The 19,292-nt window shown below is 48.2% G+C and overlaps 1 protein-coding gene across 1 annotated transcript in view; it reads right to left on the bottom strand.

The window, feature by feature from the left end:
- Positions 1–19,292, bottom strand: part of PAX5 (paired box 5) — a 165,481-nt gene that overhangs the window by 77,781 nt on the left and 68,408 nt on the right. Inside the window, exon 5 of the mRNA XM_060013382.2 lies at positions 2,424–2,553. Within this exon, the coding sequence (XP_059869365.2) occupies positions 2,424–2,553 (130 nt within the window). The remainder of the gene's footprint in view (positions 1–2,423; positions 2,554–19,292) is intronic.

The following is a 19,292-nucleotide window of genomic DNA, read 5'->3' as shown; positions in this document are numbered from 1 at the left end:
AGTATTCAACTCAAATTCCTTTCCAGGTTAGGCTTGTAAGATAATGAGAAAGCAGGTGGGTGGGGGCCATGTCTCCAGGGGCTGCTGCCACTAAGGCCCCGCCTACCACAACCATGTGGGAATACGGCCCAGTCTGGCCAGATCCTCTGATTTTTCAAGGGAAGCCAGAGATTCAGATTTATAAATTTTCAATGTTGACTCAAATTTATAAAAAGTCCTACATGGGGCCAACTAACCATATCTGTGGACTAGATTAGCCCTTTGGGCAGCTGGCCACCAGTTTGCCACGTCAGTAGACAAGAGTCTCGGAAATGCAACTATAGTCTCAGCGTTTACTGGATTATTTTCCATCTAAATAGGCTTGTGCAGATGGTAGAATATGTCTTCCTGTGATCTGTCTAAACCCATGAACCCCAACCCTAATAACAAACCCTCCCTCTGCAGAGCAGTCCCCTCGGGGATCTCATGTGATCCTCACAAGGGCCCTGAGAGATCAGAGACACATCCAAAGTCACAGCAAGGAAGTGATGGCGCCAGGATTAGCCCCCAGATTATCTGTGTGGTAGAGTGGCAGACTGTACTGTTCTGCTGTTCAATTTTACCTCTGCTGCTCACTAGCTGTGATCTCTGGCAAGCTACTTAAGTGCCCCGGGCTTCCATTTCCTTGTTTACAAAGTGGATGTGACATAACAGTACGCACCTCCCAGGACTCCTCCAAGGGTAGAACAAGTTCACCTACCAGAATGTTTGGTACTCCGTAACTACTCAGTAAAGTGACTTATTATTATTATTAACTAGTCCAGGCTTCTTTCTACCCTACCGCACCCCCCTACCCAATTATTTGTGCTTCTTTGGAAAGAATAAGGACCCAGGAGACTGAAGGCCGGCTCCAGCTCTCCCCTTTACCCCTTATATTGGGCAAGTCACTGCCCCTCCCTGAGACTCGGTTTCTGCATCTGTAAAATGGGGATGCTGTCAGAGGTCTTGTCACGGGCTCTCATGACCCCAGGGGAGAGGATTCATGGGACACTTGTGATGTTAGGAAAAGTTCATTCTGACTGAGGTTCCTCTCCCCCATCCCTGCACCGTTACTGACACCCCCCCACCTGCAGGCTCAGCAGCCCTCCAGGCTCTTGCCCCATCTCAGGTAGACAGGGGACCAAGTCACTCTTGCCTCTTAACTGATCTCCATGCGGTGCCCAGATCTACAGCCAGAGTCCTGGCTGCTCCTGCCTGAGCCCCACGAGCCCCAGTCTCAGAGCCGGGCCCTTCCTGCCTTGGGACCTACATGAGGCTATGAGAGAGCCTGTCTCGTCCAGCCCCCACCCCTGCCTAAAGTTCTAACCCGAATCCAGCCCTGATGCAACTACAGCGCACTCACATTTCTCAGAACCCCTTGTCTCTGTCACTACTTCCTGTGTCTTGCCTACCAACCTACAGGGACATCCCGCTACCTTAGGCTGGACCTCAAGGCTCTGGCCAAAGTGTGATCCCTAGCCCCTCACTGTCTGTCAATGTGAAGTGTCCAAGACTGCCTTCTGCCTGCGTGGTCGGACAGCCTCCCGGAGCTGGTGGCTGAGTCTGTCCGTCCAAACTATCCCGGTGCTGCTGGAGCAGGGAGGGGTGTCTGCCTGTCTCGCCCTCCTGGCCCAGCCCCTTCACAGCAGTGAGCCTGACGTGACCAGCCACCATGAGAGGAGTAATAATCGCAACATGTATTGGGTGCTTGTGCGTGCTAGACCAGAGTCTAAGCACCTCATATGTTTACAGCATTAATCCTCACAGCAACACTGTGGGCTGGGTGCTATCACCATATTACAGATTTAAAAACCACAGCCCAGAATTCTTATATAACTTACATAGCTAGTCAATGGCAAGTTCAAACCCAGCAGTGTGCCCCCAGGGCCCAAACTCTTCATCTTTACACTGACAGCTAAAGCAGCTGGTCCCGAGCCTTCCAGAAAGGAAGCCTAAACCTCCTGCCCTTCTTAACTCCACCTCTGCCTGGAAATCTACAATCTGCCAGGAATCCCACTCATCCTCCAGGCTGATGCCAAACAGGGCTGCCTTTCTCCTGAGAGGGCTAAATCCCAGCGCTCTGAACACTCAGCCCCACCTCCAGGGGCCCCGAAATCACCCAGCCCCTCTGACACGAGGCTTCCCTGGCCCCTCTCCCAGCCCATCGTCCGTTTGCCATTTGCTCTCCTCTGGCTTTATCAGAGCGTCTACAGCCATGTCTCATCGAAGCCACAACTCCTGGTCCCAGCAGTCCCCTGCCTGACCTGTTCCAGGACCTCATAACCTCATTAAGACAAAGATGGCCAATCAAGTCCAAAAGCACCAAGAAGCCGCTTTCCTCGTCACACACACGTCCTTTCTCTCTCTCTCTGCCACTCACCCCCCCATGCCCCAGGTGCCCTCACCTGTCACAATGGGGTAGGACTGTGGCCCCGGCACGCTGCTCCCGATGTCGGCAGGGGTAGGGCTGGTCAGGTTGGCCTTCATGTCGTCCAGCCCTCCAGCCAGCGAGGCCATGGTAGAATAATCGGCGGTCTGAAAGAGGAAACAAGACAGACACCTCAGTACTGAGACTCCAAAGCACCCCAGCCAAATGCCACCACCACACAGTGGGCTCAGCCAGCTAACCCGTGCCAGTGCCAAGGCCCCCAGGGGGCTCATGGACCCCCGGTATTGAGAGGGCAGACTCAGCTCGACAGAACAAGGCAGGTATCCAGAATCAGCAAGTCTCCCCAAGTGAAGAGGTGGACAAGATTCAGTGCAGCTGCACAAGAGTTCAAACCTAGCTTCCTTATGGCCTGCAGGCTTCCCTTACCCAGCCCCAGCTAGCCAGAGACAACCATCCTCCTCAATGCAAGGAGGAGGACAGAGACATCCATAAGCAAAAGCAAGGCAGAAATAAGAGTCTTGTAGACAAGAGGACGGAAAGAAAGGTTTCTGATTTCTGTGCTCTTAAACCACAGATGCAGAATCACAGAAACAAGGGTTAAAGGGAACTTGGGCCATCACTCAATCCAAATCCTCATTTCACAGATGAGTAAACTGAGGCACAAGGGGAAGAAGGCTTTGTTCAGGGTCAACAGGGGATGGTTCACCATAAACTCCCACCCAAAAGCCAATATATCAAAGCATATGAGTCACAGCTGGCAAGTGTTTTTGAATTCCAGAAGCCTGTAAACACCTGTATGCTGAAAACTGTAGGGTGCGCACATCTGATTTACCAAGTCCACACTAACCACGTGCATTTGGCCCATGAGTCATGCTCCTTTCTTTAAGCCATTTCATGAAATCAGAGCTTGCGATGAGTCATTTCCCTGGCATCCAAACCACTGTCAGAATGGTCTCCAGGCAAGGTTGTGAAGATGCCAACCTGTCTTCCCACTCAAGGACAGACTACGGTATAGGCATGAGTGACAGATCTCTTCCAACCCCCACTCCCCCAGCCTATCTTCAGTAAAAGAAATATCTGCAAACACCCAAACCAAAGAGTCTAGTTGTGCCAAGCATTGGCACAGGGAGTTTCCTCTACCACCCTGGCACTGCCAGTGGAGGACACATTCCTGTCTGTCCAGGGTTATGTCCTTGGCAGAGAGGGACAGGGAAGCGAGCAGTCTTCTGAAAGAAGTTTGCAGGCACCCTGGGAAGGATGATGAGGACTGAGCCACTGGGAGGGAAACCAGAGGAGCCACCAGGCAAGTGGCAGGCAGAGGGGACCCAGGCTCAGGCACGTTCCTGGCACTTTTCTCTGCAAATGAATTAGAAAGTACTGCCAGGGCAGCTCAGATGCCAAGCGGGGTGCATGGCAGCCGTGAGTCCAGGAGGTACTGCAGGCCCAGGCACCCTGAGATAGATTCTTGTCCAGAGCTCCCGGGGCTCTCCACCCGTCTCCAGCAGAGGCTGATTCTGAAACACGCAGAGACGAACACAGGCCTGAAGCCAGCCCGGGTAGGACAAGATGGGGGACAGGCCTCCCCGACATCAGGAATCACTATAAAGCTGCAGTAATTAAGACAGTATGGGACTGGCACAGGCACAGAAAAATAGGCCAATGAAACAGAATCAAGTCCAGAAACGGATCCATGCATATACGGAATCTTGATATATGAGAGAGGTGATGTACAAATCAGCAGGGAAGGATAAAACTCTAATAAAAAATGCAGGGTAACCAGTTATCCATTCAGAAACAAGGGGGAAAAAAGAAACTGGATCTTTACGCCAGACACAAAAATCAATTCCAGGTGGATTAGAGACCTAAATGTGAAAGGCAAAGGTATCTAACTAACATGGTCAGCTCTAGGTCCAGCCAAAAATCCTTGGGAGCAAGTCTGTCCTTCATGGAAAAGGAAACAAGTGGTCCTGGGATGCTCACACAGAGTTCCTGGTTGCTGTGAGGACAGCAGTGGGTCCTGGTCAACCTGCTGCCTTGCTTCAATGCCTCCTCCTCCAGAAAGTCCTTCATGACTACCACTCGCCAGGAAGCAGGAATCCCAGTGGTACCAGGACAATAAAAACCATAATCTTCACGACCTTGTCAAAGCTCACATTTACCGATCACTTACTCTGTGGCAGGAGCTTTACCTATATTATCCCATTTAATCCTCACAATTACCCCATGTAGTAGGTTCTGTGTTATTCCTATTTTACAGATGAAGAAACTGAGGCTTCTATTATAGAGGGAAAGTGCTTGCCTAATATCACACGGCTTCCAGGTGCCAGAGCTAGGATACAAACCTGGGTACATCTGACTCCAAAATCTCCACAATTACCCTAATGATTTTCCTATTGTGGTCTAACCCTTTAACAGGTATGAAATCACTTTGCTAGTACCAACCTTTTAAAACAGAAAATAGAGTAGTCTAGAAGAGAAATTTTCTAAGAGTCTCACACATAGAAAGAGTAAGTCTTGTTTCCTTAATCTTTGTTTCCATGTAAGTGGATATGCGTGTACTAGGTGGAGATGACAATATATGTCTTGCTACAGGTCACACCCAGCAGACTCTTCATTCCATAAAGCAGGGAGCTATTGGGAAAAGGTCACTGTCCAGACTTTACCCTACGCAGAATGGGACGTGGTCATGACATTAGCCCCCTAATTTGCTTAAAAAATTAGAAAGTAAAGCTCAATGAAAGCTCCTCCTTCAGTGCATTGTCGTGTGCAGAGACAGGAGGTCAAGATGCCTCCTGTGACCCTAGGGTCCCGAGGTCCCTCCTGTGAGGGTCTCTGGGGTTTCTGGGACCCCGGGGTGAGGACCGCACCTCCCATTTCCCTATGTTCCTGTGTCCTACTGGAGGCCTGAGCATGGTGGATGCTTAGCATTTATTGAGCTTTTCTTGTGTGCAAGATGGCACGTGAAGACCAGACATGCTCTCTGACCTTTATCCACAAACCTCAAGGGAAAAGACACGTGGCCCTGAAGCTCCATCCAACAGGGACAAGGGCACAGAGCCATTCATTTACACGGCGCAGGAAGTGGTAAGGAAAGGTTTCTTGGGCAGGCTGTATTTATCCTGGACCCAAGCAATCCCTGACCACCCCCCTCAGGCTGAGAAGAGCTGAAGGAACGCTTAGGGGTGAGACAGGAGTGATCCAAGAACAAGGCACCTCCTGCAGGAGAAAGAGGTGGAGATGAAAAAGTAGACAAGCTGGGATTCGACTCTGAAGAGCTTGTGCAATGAACCCTTGGATGAGCAAATGAATGAATGACCCCTTATCCTCAGGAGAGCCAGGCAGCATCCTAGCCAAGAGTAGCATCCCTGCAGCTCTCCCCACCTCACTACCAGGCCTGGCCCCTTCCTAGACTCCAGGCTAGGCAGCTGGGTCCACAAGGGAAAGCCTCTAATTCCCAAGAAAACATAGCCGACCTGGGTTTAAGAAAATGGGGAGAGGGTGGCCAATCCTGCCTCTTATTTTAATGTCCAGATGGAGGGGCCTTTTTGTTATTTGATTTTGTTTTAGTCAATAAATTCAGTATCAAGGTTTGTCCAGTCACTTCGAAAGTTGGCTTTGAATCATCTTTTCAAGACATGAAAATCTTCAACTTGTGTAACACGTGCAGTGGGAGGTCCAAAAACCCAGTTTCCCAACCACCGATGGTTGCCAGAAGGTAAAGTGAACTTTCTTAAAGAGCTGGGGCTCAGGGGGACAGCTGGATTCATGAACCAGCTCTCACTGGCCTTTGCCATTTGTGCCTCCCACCACCCCACCTAACAGGGCTGGCCTTGAGCCCAATCTCTTTCTTTGCTGGGATTCCACAGCTCTTGCTCTGCTCCTGCATGAATCAGGGGATGCTGTCATTTCATTTGCTGTGTAATTATTCCCTAATTTCTCACCACTGTCTGTCCCCCTGAGCTGCCTAGATTTTTAAAGGCAACTGCATTCTCCCCAGTCTCCTGGGATCCCTGGAACCTCGTTCCACTGGCTGCTCCTCAGCCACTCCAGGCACTGCCCTACCTCTGCCTGGGAGGCCCATCTCATCAGCCACTTAAACTCCTACATTGTCCACAAGACCCAGCTCAAATGTCACCTCCTTGGTGCAGCCATTCCTGGGCCCCACGTTCCTACCAATAAATCATGATTTCCTTGTCTATGTTTCCATAATTGGTGTCATTTTGCACAGACCTCTATTTTCATACTTGCCACCACATGTAATGGCTGTTCGTCTGTCTCCCTCCGGGTCTCCTTGAGAGCATAGAGCATGGAACAGCACCAGAGCCCCCTAAGTGCTTGTTGAATGAATGAATGCATGGTCCAGCAGCATGACATTTTCCACAACATCCAAAACTTAGCTGGGGAGTGTTCAAACAAGAGCTCCAAATAACATGCTAACCTCTCACCTCTACCTTTCATCAAGTCAGGTGATCAGAAAACAGCATCCTTGTCCACCATGAGATGAAGTCCCTGAGGAAGTGACTTCACTGGTCTGTGACAGAATATCAGGCATTTAGCACTGATTAGAGGCAATAAAAGAAAACAGCCATACAAAGAACTTCAAAAAAAAAACCAAACAAACTCTGGAGACGTGTCCATTAGAATATTCAAATTCCATGTGAATCTCTCCTATAATTCATTACCAGAAAAAAAGTTTTTTCTCCTGACAAATGGTTAATTTGCCTCTGACTGAACAATAGGAACACTGGAAACCACTACATATCCCTCTTTGTCTTGGTTGCCAGGAAGACCAGTCAAATTCAGTGCTCAATCACCACAACTACATCAATGCTGGCGCCTCCTGCAATGATCTTACTCTCTCCTCTGCACAATTTCTGAACTTTTTTCAGCCTTAACTAACTTAGATATATGTAATTGTTTATTTTGCAGGACAAGTCCTTTTTGAAAATGGAGGCTGGGAGAGGTAGAAAGAGTGACAGAAAAAGAAAACGGGAGGGAAGACCAGGAAAGGGAAAGAGAAGAGAAGAGAATACATTATTGGGGTCTCTTTTCTTGGTAACAGTGGTATCTCTTTCCATATCGCATAGCTACTTGGGAAGCCAAGGGCTGAACAGTGGGGTTGTGTTGGTGCACCTATGTCCTTGGGAACATAGCCCCCCATCCTCCCTCCATCAGCCCCCAGCCTCCGACAGCCACAGGCAACAGCTGTGTTCCACACTGCTACTTCTCCAGGCTTTTGGAGTTCTTTCTTTGGATGTCATTTTGGGCTTCTGCTCCCTTCCCATCAGGGCTCCCTGGTGCTGTCCTTGACTATGACCCAGGAAGGGAAATGAACGAGGTCAGCAATTCACAGAGTATCCACTCCAATGCAACCAATTGGGATAAAACTTCTCTACCTACTCACATGAAAAGATGTTCAACATCACTAACTATTAGAGAAATGCAAATCAAAACTACAATTAGATATCACCTCACACCAGTCAGAATGGCCATCATCAAAAAATCTACAAACAGTAAATGCTGGAGAGGGTGTGGAGAAAAGGGAACCCTCTTGCACTGTTGGTGGGAACATAAATTGGTACAGTCACTATGGGGAACAGTAGGGAGGTTACTTAAAAAACTAAAAATAGATCTACCATATGACCCTGCAATTCCACTCCTGGGCATATAACCAGAGAAGAACATAGTCCAAAAGGATACATGCACCCCAATGTTCATTGCAGCACTGTTTACAATAGCCAGGACATGGAAGAAACCTAAATGTCCATCTATAGATGAATGGATAAAGAAGATGCGGTACATATATACAATGGAATATACTCAGCCATTAAAAAGAATGAAATAATGCCATTTGCAGCAACATGGATGGACCTAGAGATTGTCACACTCAGTATAGTAAGTCAGACAGAGAAAGACAAATATCAGTATATCACGGAATCTAAAAAAAAACTACACAAATGAACTTATTTACAAAACAGAAGAAGACTCACAGACTTAGAGAATGAATTCATGGTTACCAGGAGAGAAGGGTGGGGCAGAGGGATAGATTGGGAGTTTGGGATTGACATGTACACACTGCTATATTTAATATGGATAACCAACAAGGACCTACTGTATAGCACAGGGAAGTGTGCTCAATATTATGTAACAACCTAAATGGGAAAAGAATTTGAAAAAGAGTAGATACATGTATATGAATAACTGAATCACTTTGCTGTACACCTGAAACTAACACAACGTTGTTAATCAACTATACTCCAATAGAAAACAAAAAGGTTTTTTTTAAAAAAAGATAGGCAATCATCCGTCAAGCATAGTTTAGATGGGTGGGCTCCACATTTTGTTTGCATCAATTAAAAACAACAACAAAACTTCTCTGCCTACTGCCACAAACTCCTGGGAGGCCTCAAGTTCAAGCACTGCCAAGTATGCACACCCTCCTCCCAGACACCATGCTCCAGATAACACACCGTCTTGCACTCTCAAATGTCTGAGCTAGAAGGATGCTCAGGGTCATCTTTCCCAACCTGGAAAAACTGATTCAGGGAGGGGAATGGACTTCCTTAGCTAATTTTTATCTGCATCATTCATAGCGGTTGATCCCGTGGTAGAAAGAACAGTGAACTAGGAGCAATGGCACGGGGTTCCTGCCCCAGCTCTGCCTCTTTCTCACCTGCGTGACCTCAGGCAAGCTGGGCCAGCTCTCTGAGCCTCATTTTCCTTATTAATAAAATGAGATTTAAGTCTAAGCCCTTGCTGCCTGCCTGCCGGGGCGATTGTGAAAATCTGAAAGATAAGGAGAGGGATCACATTTCGGAAACTACACAGCACGAAGGGTCAAGGAATCCTAGCAGGGACTCAAGGAGGCGCGTGCCCCAGGAAAGTGTGTGCTGGGTGTCATTTGGGTCCCTAGGAAATTACCTGGAAAAGGACTGCCTGGGGCTGCACCAAGTATTGTCTCATCAGCACGGGGCACCACTGCCATAGCATGGAGGAGAAAAGAAACACAGACACGTGAGAAGGAGGGCAGCACGAAGCAGGGCAGTGCAGGGGGACAGGCTGCAGGGCTGGCTGCCTCAGCTGGCCACTTGGGGCCACAAGGCTTCCCCATCACCTGCTGAGCTCCTCCAGGCTCACCGTTGGGCCAGAGGTAGCCCTCGAGAGCTGGGCCAGAGGCCAACCACTCCCATCCTGAGGGACCAGACACCTGCCCACCTACACACCTACCCAGAGGAGGACAGAGGCTGGAGTAGGGCAGCTGTGTCCCCAGGGCCTGGACTGATGACAGGCAGGAGTGTGGCTGAGGAAGCCCACCAGCCCTAGGGACAGGAGGACAGGGTTCAAGTCTGACAGCCAAGTTTGTGCTGTGTGGGACCAGGCCAGGCACCTCAGTTCTTGGCTCCTTTTCTCATTTGTAATGTGGGGATATATGACCTGCCTCACAGGGTCGTGAGAAGGCACACAGGGAGTGATAAGAAAGTCAAGCGCTGAGGGCAAGCCTTTTTGTTCTCATATTTTTAGTCCTCAGGGCCAATATACCAGTGAGTTTATCAACACCAGTATCCCAGTGTGATTTTGCAAGATGCTGTCATTGGGGGAAACTAGATAAGGGTATATGGAATCCCTCTGTATTATTGCTTAGCACTGCATGTGGTGAATCTACAATTATCTCAAAATAAAAAGTTTAATTTTAAAAAGAGTTAGAAAACAAAAAACAATTAGGTTTTAGCATTGCATCTCCACTAAACCAAATAAAGATGAATCAAACTTGAAAAAAATGTTTGCTGAAAGGAGGGACTACGAATAACGCCTGCAAAAAAGTACCCCATAATCTACAAAGTGCTACTGTCAGCATTGTCTGAGGGGAAGAACTGCCAAGAATTCTGAATGGCCTCCCTCTTCCAGGAAGCCATCCTGGATTTCCCCTCCGCTGTGTTCCTAGAACCCCAAAGTGGGCACATCCCTACCACTGCACTTAACACTCTGCATTGTATACTTAATTGCTCAGGGTTCTCATTCCCCAACTACAGTGTGAACTTCATGAGGATAGGGCTGTGTCTCCCTCATCTTTGTGACAGCAGCTCCTGGCCCAGTGCCCAGCTCTGAACAGATGTGACATAAATGCCTGTGGAACCAAATGAACAGGGACAGGTACTGTGGCCTGGCTCTGCCAACAGCATCACAGGTGCTTCCTAGGGTCACTGAGAGGGTAAGTGATGGCAAAGTGCTTTTATTCATCAGAAAGTACCCTAGGCATGAATGAGACATGCTTGTTATTCATTTGGTTCTCCAGAACTGCGCCCATGCCTGGGTCAACATGGTCTGCAGTGGAATCAAGGGGCTTCCAAGAAGAGATTTGCAAGGTTTAACTGACTCATCTCTCCCTATTCTGTTTACAGCCTGGCAGGCGCCCCTCCAGCCCGCCCCCAGACACCCTTCCAGGTGGGGTGGGACAGCAGGGGAAGCCCCAGAGAGGAGACTGAAATCAGGTGTTGTGGTTTCTGTCCGGGAGAAACTTTGCCAGAAATGACTAATCCGGAGGCCCCCTTCTCCCGCCCTAGCCACTTAGAGAATCTTAGTGAGCCCCAAATCTCAGGGCCCAAAGGAGCTCAGGGGTTATGGAAGCTGATCTTCAGCTGATGCTCGAAACTCACTGGTGACAGGAAACTCACTACTTCCTGAGGCAGCCGCTTGGTGGCCACACAGCTCTGGCTACAACAAAGTGCTAAGGCCTCCCCACGTTGGTCTTGAGTGTGCTCTCTGGGGCCCCAGTTCCAAAGAATGTCCTCTCGGGGCCTAAGAAGCCTGCTTCTGCTTTTTTTTGTCGCCTCATCACCTGGTTAACTCATGCTCTTCTCACAGTCAATGCAGAGTTCACCACAAGCGCTTTTGAAATGGAAAGTGATTTTGTAGATGAGTTTTTTAAGTATTCATTCTCCCCCACCCCTAAGCAGCATGCTAGTTGTAAGCGAATGTTCTGTGCTGGTAAACCCTCCCTGGCTCCTCACTGCCTCCAGGTAATGTTGACCCAAACCATACAGGCCCCAATCCAAATCCCAACCTACTTTTCCAGTTTCAACTCAGATCTACCTACTTCTCAAACGGCACCCTCTACTCCAGCCACACCACACACATGAACTCCTGAGCGCCCCAGTCCCTCCACTCAATGCCTTTGCTCACGTTGTTTCCATCCTCACCCCAGTCCAAATCTTGTCCTCTAAGGCCCACTTCCAATGCCATCTCCTCCTGGATGGTTCCATAAATCTCTCTGGTTGAAACAAATCATTCCCTTCTCTGAATTCCCGCGGCATTTTCCCCGCACCTCATCTGGGACATTTGTCCCCTGCTACTCGGTCCCAGTCATTTGGCAGCATGTCTGCTCTCCCTCTGAGATAAGGAGGCTCCTTTGGGCAGCCTGATCTGAACCTGGGTCCCACTAGTAGGCCTGGGCAGGACATATCCTGAGTGAAGCTGAGAAGGGAGAGAGGGAAGGAGCAAAGGAATCTGGGGCCCACCCTGAACCTCAAGAAATCTGTAAGAAAAGCAGGGAGAGAAGGCCCTGGGCTCGGAGCATTCCGACCCTTGTCCTCCCCAAATGCAAGAGAAGAAATGACAAAGCTTGGAGCACAGAGTTCCACTTCCGGAGGACAAGAGCTGGGACCCAGCAGCCAAGGCCCCCTGAATGATAAGAAGATGCAGTGGGGTGGGGGGATGCGGGGGGGAGACTCGTGTGGAGGAGGGAGGGGAGGACTCCCTGTTTGGGAGGCCCCAGGGTCTGCTCAGACTCTGCCATCCAGATCCTGATGTAGAGAAGAAGAGGGAGATTTCCAAAAACAAAGCTCTATCTTGGAGCAGCCAAATTCCACCAGCTTCTTCCAGGCAGTTCATGGTGGGGCCTGGCTGTTCAACCCTGCTACAGGGAAGGGAGAAGGGCAGGGAGACCCACTACCCACAAAGGAATGCAGGCCTCTTGGCTACCTAGGGGCCTGAAAGGGGGCATGCAAAGGGAGGTCCCCCATCCTAAAGTACCTGGTACAGGAGTGGGGGACATCCCAGGATGCTCATAGCTCATTTTCTTTCGGACTTATTTCCCCACTGCGGGAAGACAGAAAGGCTATCCTGGGTCCATAAAGAAATGAAAAGAGTTCCCCCTGTACTGCAAGATCAATAGGATGGGGGCACGGAGGTAAGCCTGGATGGCCCTCTCCACCACCTCTGCCCTGCTACCTCTGAGTGGTGACACGCACGTGCGCACACACACACACACGTACACTCCCACATATACACACTCCTCAGGCCAAAGGCCATCTCTCTGCCCCTTCTGCTCCCCGTCAGAAAGAACTTTGTAACAGGCAACATTCTGAAAAGGCAAACAGGCAGCCTCGGGAGGGTGTGTCCTCTTTGTCACCAAAGTTTGCTAGAGCCAAACAGACATCGTGCGAGAGAAATACCAGAACAAGAAGGCTGAGAGGACCAGGCCTGTCACGGCTATTTCAGGCTCCAATTCAGACGTCTTTACCAGTTCTCATCTAAACCCTCAGACACAGAATAAGTCAGGAGTACTCGCATTTCCTGGACGCTTACTACACACCAGCTACGTGTTCTAGGTGTTAAAACCTATTAATTTATTTAATCTTACAACGACCATATGGGGTAAGTATTATTACTCCCGCTTTACAGAGGATGCAAATGAGGCACAAGGGGCCAAAATAATGTGTCTGAATCACCCCCCAGCAGCGCAACTCCAAGTCTGAGATCCTGAACGCCACCAGACACCACCGTCATCAACTCTATCCTGGTACGAATGAGAAAACTGAGAATAGGGAGTGGAATGAGCCGCTCAGGGGCTGTTAAGACTCAGGTCCTTTCTGATGCCAAAGTCTGTGTTCTTCACCACGACTGCACAGTGCCTCACGCTGGGCCCAGGAGAGGGAGACTGACTGCAGGCCAGGAGCATCTTCATAGGCTTCACAACCTCCTCAGACACCTACCTGCTCCCGACTCTCTACCTGTGACAAGGCCAGTCCTTCTCCCTGACTGCCCTTTCCTTTCCTCTCCTTCAATCTTGTCCCTCCACCCCTTCATGTCCCTGCTCTAGAATGACCTCCAGTATGAAATGTTTCCAGGTGGGTTCGGCCAGTGATGGTATGAACCTCATCATTTATTCTCCCCACTTAGTCGCAGAGGGCAGCCTAAATGATAAACTCAGAGGACAGCTGTGCTCAGACTGATGTCAGTGTTAGCAAGTAATCTTAATATTAGTGGGAAACAACAGAGAAATAAAGGAAAACGTGACATTGTTAGCATTGTTAAGAGAAAAATCAGGCATCGGACTGTTTGCTCGGTTCAAGCACTGTGTTCTCTATTGAAGGCAACATTCTGGTTTTAGAAAGATGAGAAACTAAAGGAAGGAGACACTAGGCTTAGGTTTGAGCTATTATGTATAAGCCCAAATTTTAGCTAATGTAAATAATAGAGACAAAACTAGCACAATAACAATGGTGTTTCTGTTTATATGCCTCTTAATCAAGATTAACTTCTTTAATAGCCTTTGCTTTTAATTACTGAAAATATGTTTGCATTTTGCAGTCGTGTTAATTTCATGAATCTTGCATTTCATACCTGGAAAGAAAGCATAATAGCCATTCTTTGTGCTAATACCTATAATTTATTTAAACAAGCAAGCCATTGGCCTTGAGACTGGACATGTAAAGAAATACACTTCGGAAGGCTTGGTTCGAGCTTGATTTTTAACAGTTCCTTTCCCTCTCTCTCTCTCTCTCACACACACACACACACACATACACATACACACACGTTAACTTTAGCCTCCTGCTTTTATTTCCTTCACCTCTCAACCACAAATCAAACCTCAAATAATACTAAAACTGCTGGCTAGAAAGAGGCTTCCCACAAATAAACAAAAGCTTTCAAGCCAAAGGCAGAGACGTTCACATCTCCCCATCCAACCATCTCCACCTCCTCTGCCTGCTCCAACATAACAGCCTCTCTCTGCCCAGCTGCCCAGGAAAACCCTGAAATCTCTCATTTTCATTTCCAGCAGAGGAAGAGGTTTGATCCCTCACATAAAAAGAAAAGTTCAGTAATAACAGTAAGCTGGGAACCCCCCCAAGCAGACTTTTCCCTGCCACCCATGTCAAGCTCACAAAGAGAAAAAAAAAATCGCATCACCCGACATGGTTGGGAGACTTTAATCCAAAGCACTGCTAATTAATATCCCCGGCTTTCCAGAAGCCAGTGCCACCTACAGCTGCGAGGGCAACAAGGCTGTTCTCCCTTCAATTTTATGGGAAGAACATTTTCATTACAAAGCCTCCTCCCAGACCCTCCTCTCTCACCAGATTAGCCGAGAAGGAAGCGGATGATCCATGCATCAGAACTCCTTCTCTCCCCATTAATTTTATTATTTATAACCCATTTTACAGGTTTATTGGTGCAACTCACTGTGCATCTGGCCAGAGCCCTCTGACAAAAAGTGGTATCTTCCTGCATCTTCTACTCAGGGGGAGTTTATGAATTGGTCCTCAGAATGTGCCAACTTTTTGAAATCTGCCTTGGAGAGGGAGCTGACTCTAGTGGCATTGCCTGCTACCCCGCACAAACATACCATTTTTAAAGACGAATGTTGAAGGTTCTAAGCTCACTCATTTGTGAAATGTACGTGTACTTGATGGCTTAGCATGAGCTCTGGGTGCTCCCCCAAGGACTCCCTAAGACCCTGGGGGAAGTCCTACGTCGCCCCAACCAAACCAAGCATCCCCAGCTGTTCCAGCAGAGTTGACCCAGTTTTTAACCCAAACTGCCAGGCTACGAACAGGCCTGGAGAGGCCACGTGTCTGACCATTTTATTCTGAAACCCCACGTGCTCAAAGCTGTCTCTTTCCAGACTCCTAAAGGGACTCCAAATCCAATCTAAACGTCTTGAATTTACCTGTTTGTCTTTTATACATATAAATAGCTGCATTTCCATTCTCTCTTTGTTTCTCATTTTCATTTGGTTCTAATATCTGCATGTAAATGTCAGAAAATAGCATCTGTAATTGGGGATTATGAAGTATGGCCAGCTCCTGACAGGCTGCTAAGGAAGATGGATTATCCTCATTTTTCTGTAAATTTTGTCAATTTTGGAATTCATAAGCTATCAACACTGATCAAAATGGGACTTCACAGCTGTGTCAAAAAAAAAGAGAGAGAACAAGAGAGTGAGGGCGAGCTCTGGAAGGCAGGCGGGTGTGCTCAGGGGCCAGATGGCAGGCAGCCGTGGTGTTGGCGCATCAGATTGGATGCCTGGTATCATCGGTGACCACCCTCCTCCCTGTGCCCTCCCCTCCACGGTGGCAGCTCACTGCGCAAGGGCCACCCTGGAAATCGGAGTGGGGCTACCTAGTCCCCTGGCTAAATCAAATAGCTAAATCACACTACTGGAAGGCCACAAATCCTCCAAGGCACCCACTCAAACCCGAGGCTTAATTTATTGCCCGGCGCAGCCTTCCTTATTTATCCGAGGAGTCTGCAGGCTCCCTCAGCACGGGCCTCCGAGATGTTCTACTCCTTCCAGACCATCACGGCCCACTTGAGGCAATTGTGTTGGCTTCTCTCTCTCAATTTTCCCATTACTGGGAGTAAGTACTGTTGGGACTCTGTAATAGCCCGACTGCAGCCCATATCAATAACAGATGAGGTTTAATCGTCCAACACAAAAATTATTTAGGCGCAGTAAGGACATGCAATGTCATTTGCATAATGGCATTTCTACCGCACGCACCTAACCCGTCTTGCATAAACAAGGCCTTGGGACCATAAATAATAATAAATCATGACGTCTGCAAGCCTCTTGCGGTAATAGGAGCCACTCTTTGTGGAAATTATTTCAGCAGGAAATGGGCACTGTAATTTTAAAGACATGTGGCAAGGACAGGTGCAGTAAATCACGCCTGCGCACGAGCCTCCGGAGCAGCCGGGCACCTGCCCCAAGCCCACAGCGACATCCCTGGGCAACTGGAAGAGCAGGTAGGTCTTGAGGGGGAAACATCCGGGGCCTCTAGAACGGACAGATGAATGTGCCACTGCTCCAGGAAACTGCGAGAAGGCAGGATGCTCAGAGCCCAGCACAGAGAGAATGGGTTTCAGACCTGAAGAAGCACCCAGGCCTCAGGTCAGAAACTGTCTTTGTTCCAGGAGAATGGAAACGCCATGAGAGCAGCGATTTTCGATTTTTGTCGGTTCTGTTCCCTGCTGTACCTAGAGTAATGCCTGGCTCCCATCAGGTGCTTGGGAAATATCCTAAAGACATGCAATGAGAGGAGAAGATCCTGGGCTCAGGTAGTGAGTGGATGAGAAGAGCCCTGAAAACAGGTTAAGGTGAGATAGACGGAGGCACAGCCCAGTGGAATTAAGGCAGGATGAGGCACAGAAGCACAGGTACTGCTGATCTGTGAATTACAGAGTGAAAATGTCCAATAAACTCTAAGTCGTATTGCAAGGCAGCTGTGGGGTAAGAGAAGGGCACAGATGGGGGATGGCTAGCACAGCGGCAAAGCCTGCAGGTTCGGGAGGCAGACACAGCTGAGTGAGAATCCCAGCTCAATGCATCTCGACTGACTGCCCCTCCCCTCCGCACCCCAGCCTTCTCATCTGTCGAGCGAGCCTAATAACTACAGGCGGTACTGTACAGTACTCGGTATCTGCGAGTTCTGCATCCGCGGATACAGAGGGCCGACTGCAAGGGGCTTGAGCATCCCGGAATTTGGGTATCTGCAGGCAACCTGGAACCAGTCTCCCGAGGATACCGAGCGATGACTGTACTCAGCTCACAGCGTTGTTCTGAGGGTTAAATGAGATAATGTGTGCAAAGTAACCAGCGCTTGATCAAGCTTTGCCGTCATCATTATTGGCACGACTGCTGTTATCTATCCTTCAGGAAGCAACAGCAGAGAGTTCAAGTACAACTCTGCCTCTTACTGGCTGTGGGCCTCAGCTACCTCTGGTCTGTCCAAGAAGAGCATGTTAAGACCGTCCCTACCTCCCTCCCAGAGCTGCTATGACAGTCAAATGAGGTGGTGCCATGAAGCTCCTCGTTATAACAGTATAACATGCTGTCTGCACGGGAAGGATGAACATTAACATTCCTCATGAGTGCGTGCAAAGAACGTGGCGGAGAGTTCCCTACACCTGCCCCCTGTCATCTCCAGCCACCCCTGGCAGCACCCTCAAAAGTTTGTTCTTTCCAGAAAAGTCCTGACAGGATACACATGAAGGCAACCACAGTGTTGCCTCTGGGAGGGAGAAGAGGGACTGAGATTGGAGCTGTTAGTTTAAGCCTTATCTGTAATGTGTTAATTTTACTGGAACAGAAGTAGTACTTGCGTCATTGGGATTTTTAAAGCTGATGGACTTTCATACCTCTATGCCCTGGCACACCCTATCCCCTCTACTGGAATACCAAAAGCAACGAACATGCTGATGGAACGGCAAAAAGGTGCCAACCCAATGATTTAACAACAATACCCAAGTTTCTCATGCAAAGGAACTGAGAGAAACAGCATGACATCATTTCTCCATCAAGTCTGGCTTTCCAGCTCAGGAGGCCTGGTCTGTGGGCTGTGCTGGCCCACAGAATGATGTAAATCACAGGCACCCACAATCTCTTGGGAGGTAGATGGCTCTGGCACCTGCAGTGCCACCTTCAGCTTACACATTGACCTCACCCTTGCCAAAATGAGAAAACTGCTCAGAGCCAAATAAGGTCTGGAGTTTAGTTATTAGTATTGTACTAATGTTAGTTTCTTAGTTTTGACAAATGGATTGTGGTTATATGACATTAACAATAGGGGAAACTGGGGGTGAGAAGTATGTGAGAACTTTCTGTACTACCTTTGCAACTTTTCTGTAAATTTAAAATTGCTCCAAAATAAAAAGTATACGTAAAAAAAGAAAAAAAAAAAGCAGCCAGACTTCACTCATAATAAGAGAAAAGCCCAGTAAAACCACAGTGTATCCTTTTTGATCTGTCAGATTAGCAATGATTCAAGGGGTTGACCCTACACTGCGTGGGCAGATGGGGAAAACAGGTCTTCTCACTTCAGGGAGGAACCTCATTGGAGAGCAAGGGCTCTATCTTTCAAAATTCACAATGCACACACACTGATCCAGCCATTCCACTTCTGGGAGTTTATCCCGCAGGTATAGTCTCATAGAGACAAGGATGCTCACTGCAGCCTTGTTTTTTGTTTTTTTTTTAATTTACTTATTTTTATTTGGCTGCATCATGAGGCTTATGGGATCTTAGTTCCCCAACCAGGGATTGAACCTGTTCCCCCTGCAGTGGAAGTGCAAAGTCCTAACCACTGGACCGCCAGGGAATTCCCACTGCAGACTTTTTTGAAAAAGAAAAAGGTTGGAAGCAACCAACAAGAGCCTTGTTAAATAAGTTATGATACCCCCCCATATAATGGAATACTATGTAGCTGTTAAAAAGAATGAAGCAGCACTCTATCCATGTGGAACAATTGCCAATAAATAGTTGTTATGGAAAAGAACAAAAATAGAACAATGGGAGGGGAGTTTTATGTATGTGTGTGTGTATGTGTATATATATATATATACACATACACATAAATATACACATATATATGTGTGCACATATATATATATACACACATAAATACACACATATATACCTTACCCTCACCAAAGTATTGTATGTAAATCTCTAAAGAATACAGAAGAAACTGCTAAGAGTGGTTGCCTCCCAGGAGGGGAACTGGGTAGCAGGCAGAGGAGTCAGGAGGAGACTTACTTTTCACTGTATACATTTGATATTGTCTGAAATTTTTACCATTTGCATGTACTACCTATTAACATT

Source organism: Delphinus delphis, chromosome 6 (genome assembly GCF_949987515.2).
Source record: "Delphinus delphis chromosome 6, mDelDel1.2, whole genome shotgun sequence".
In the NCBI taxonomy this organism is placed as follows: domain Eukaryota; kingdom Metazoa; phylum Chordata; class Mammalia; order Artiodactyla; family Delphinidae; genus Delphinus; species Delphinus delphis.
Note: the sequence above shows the minus strand (reverse complement) of the source record. Positions and strands in the feature narration are given on the sequence as shown.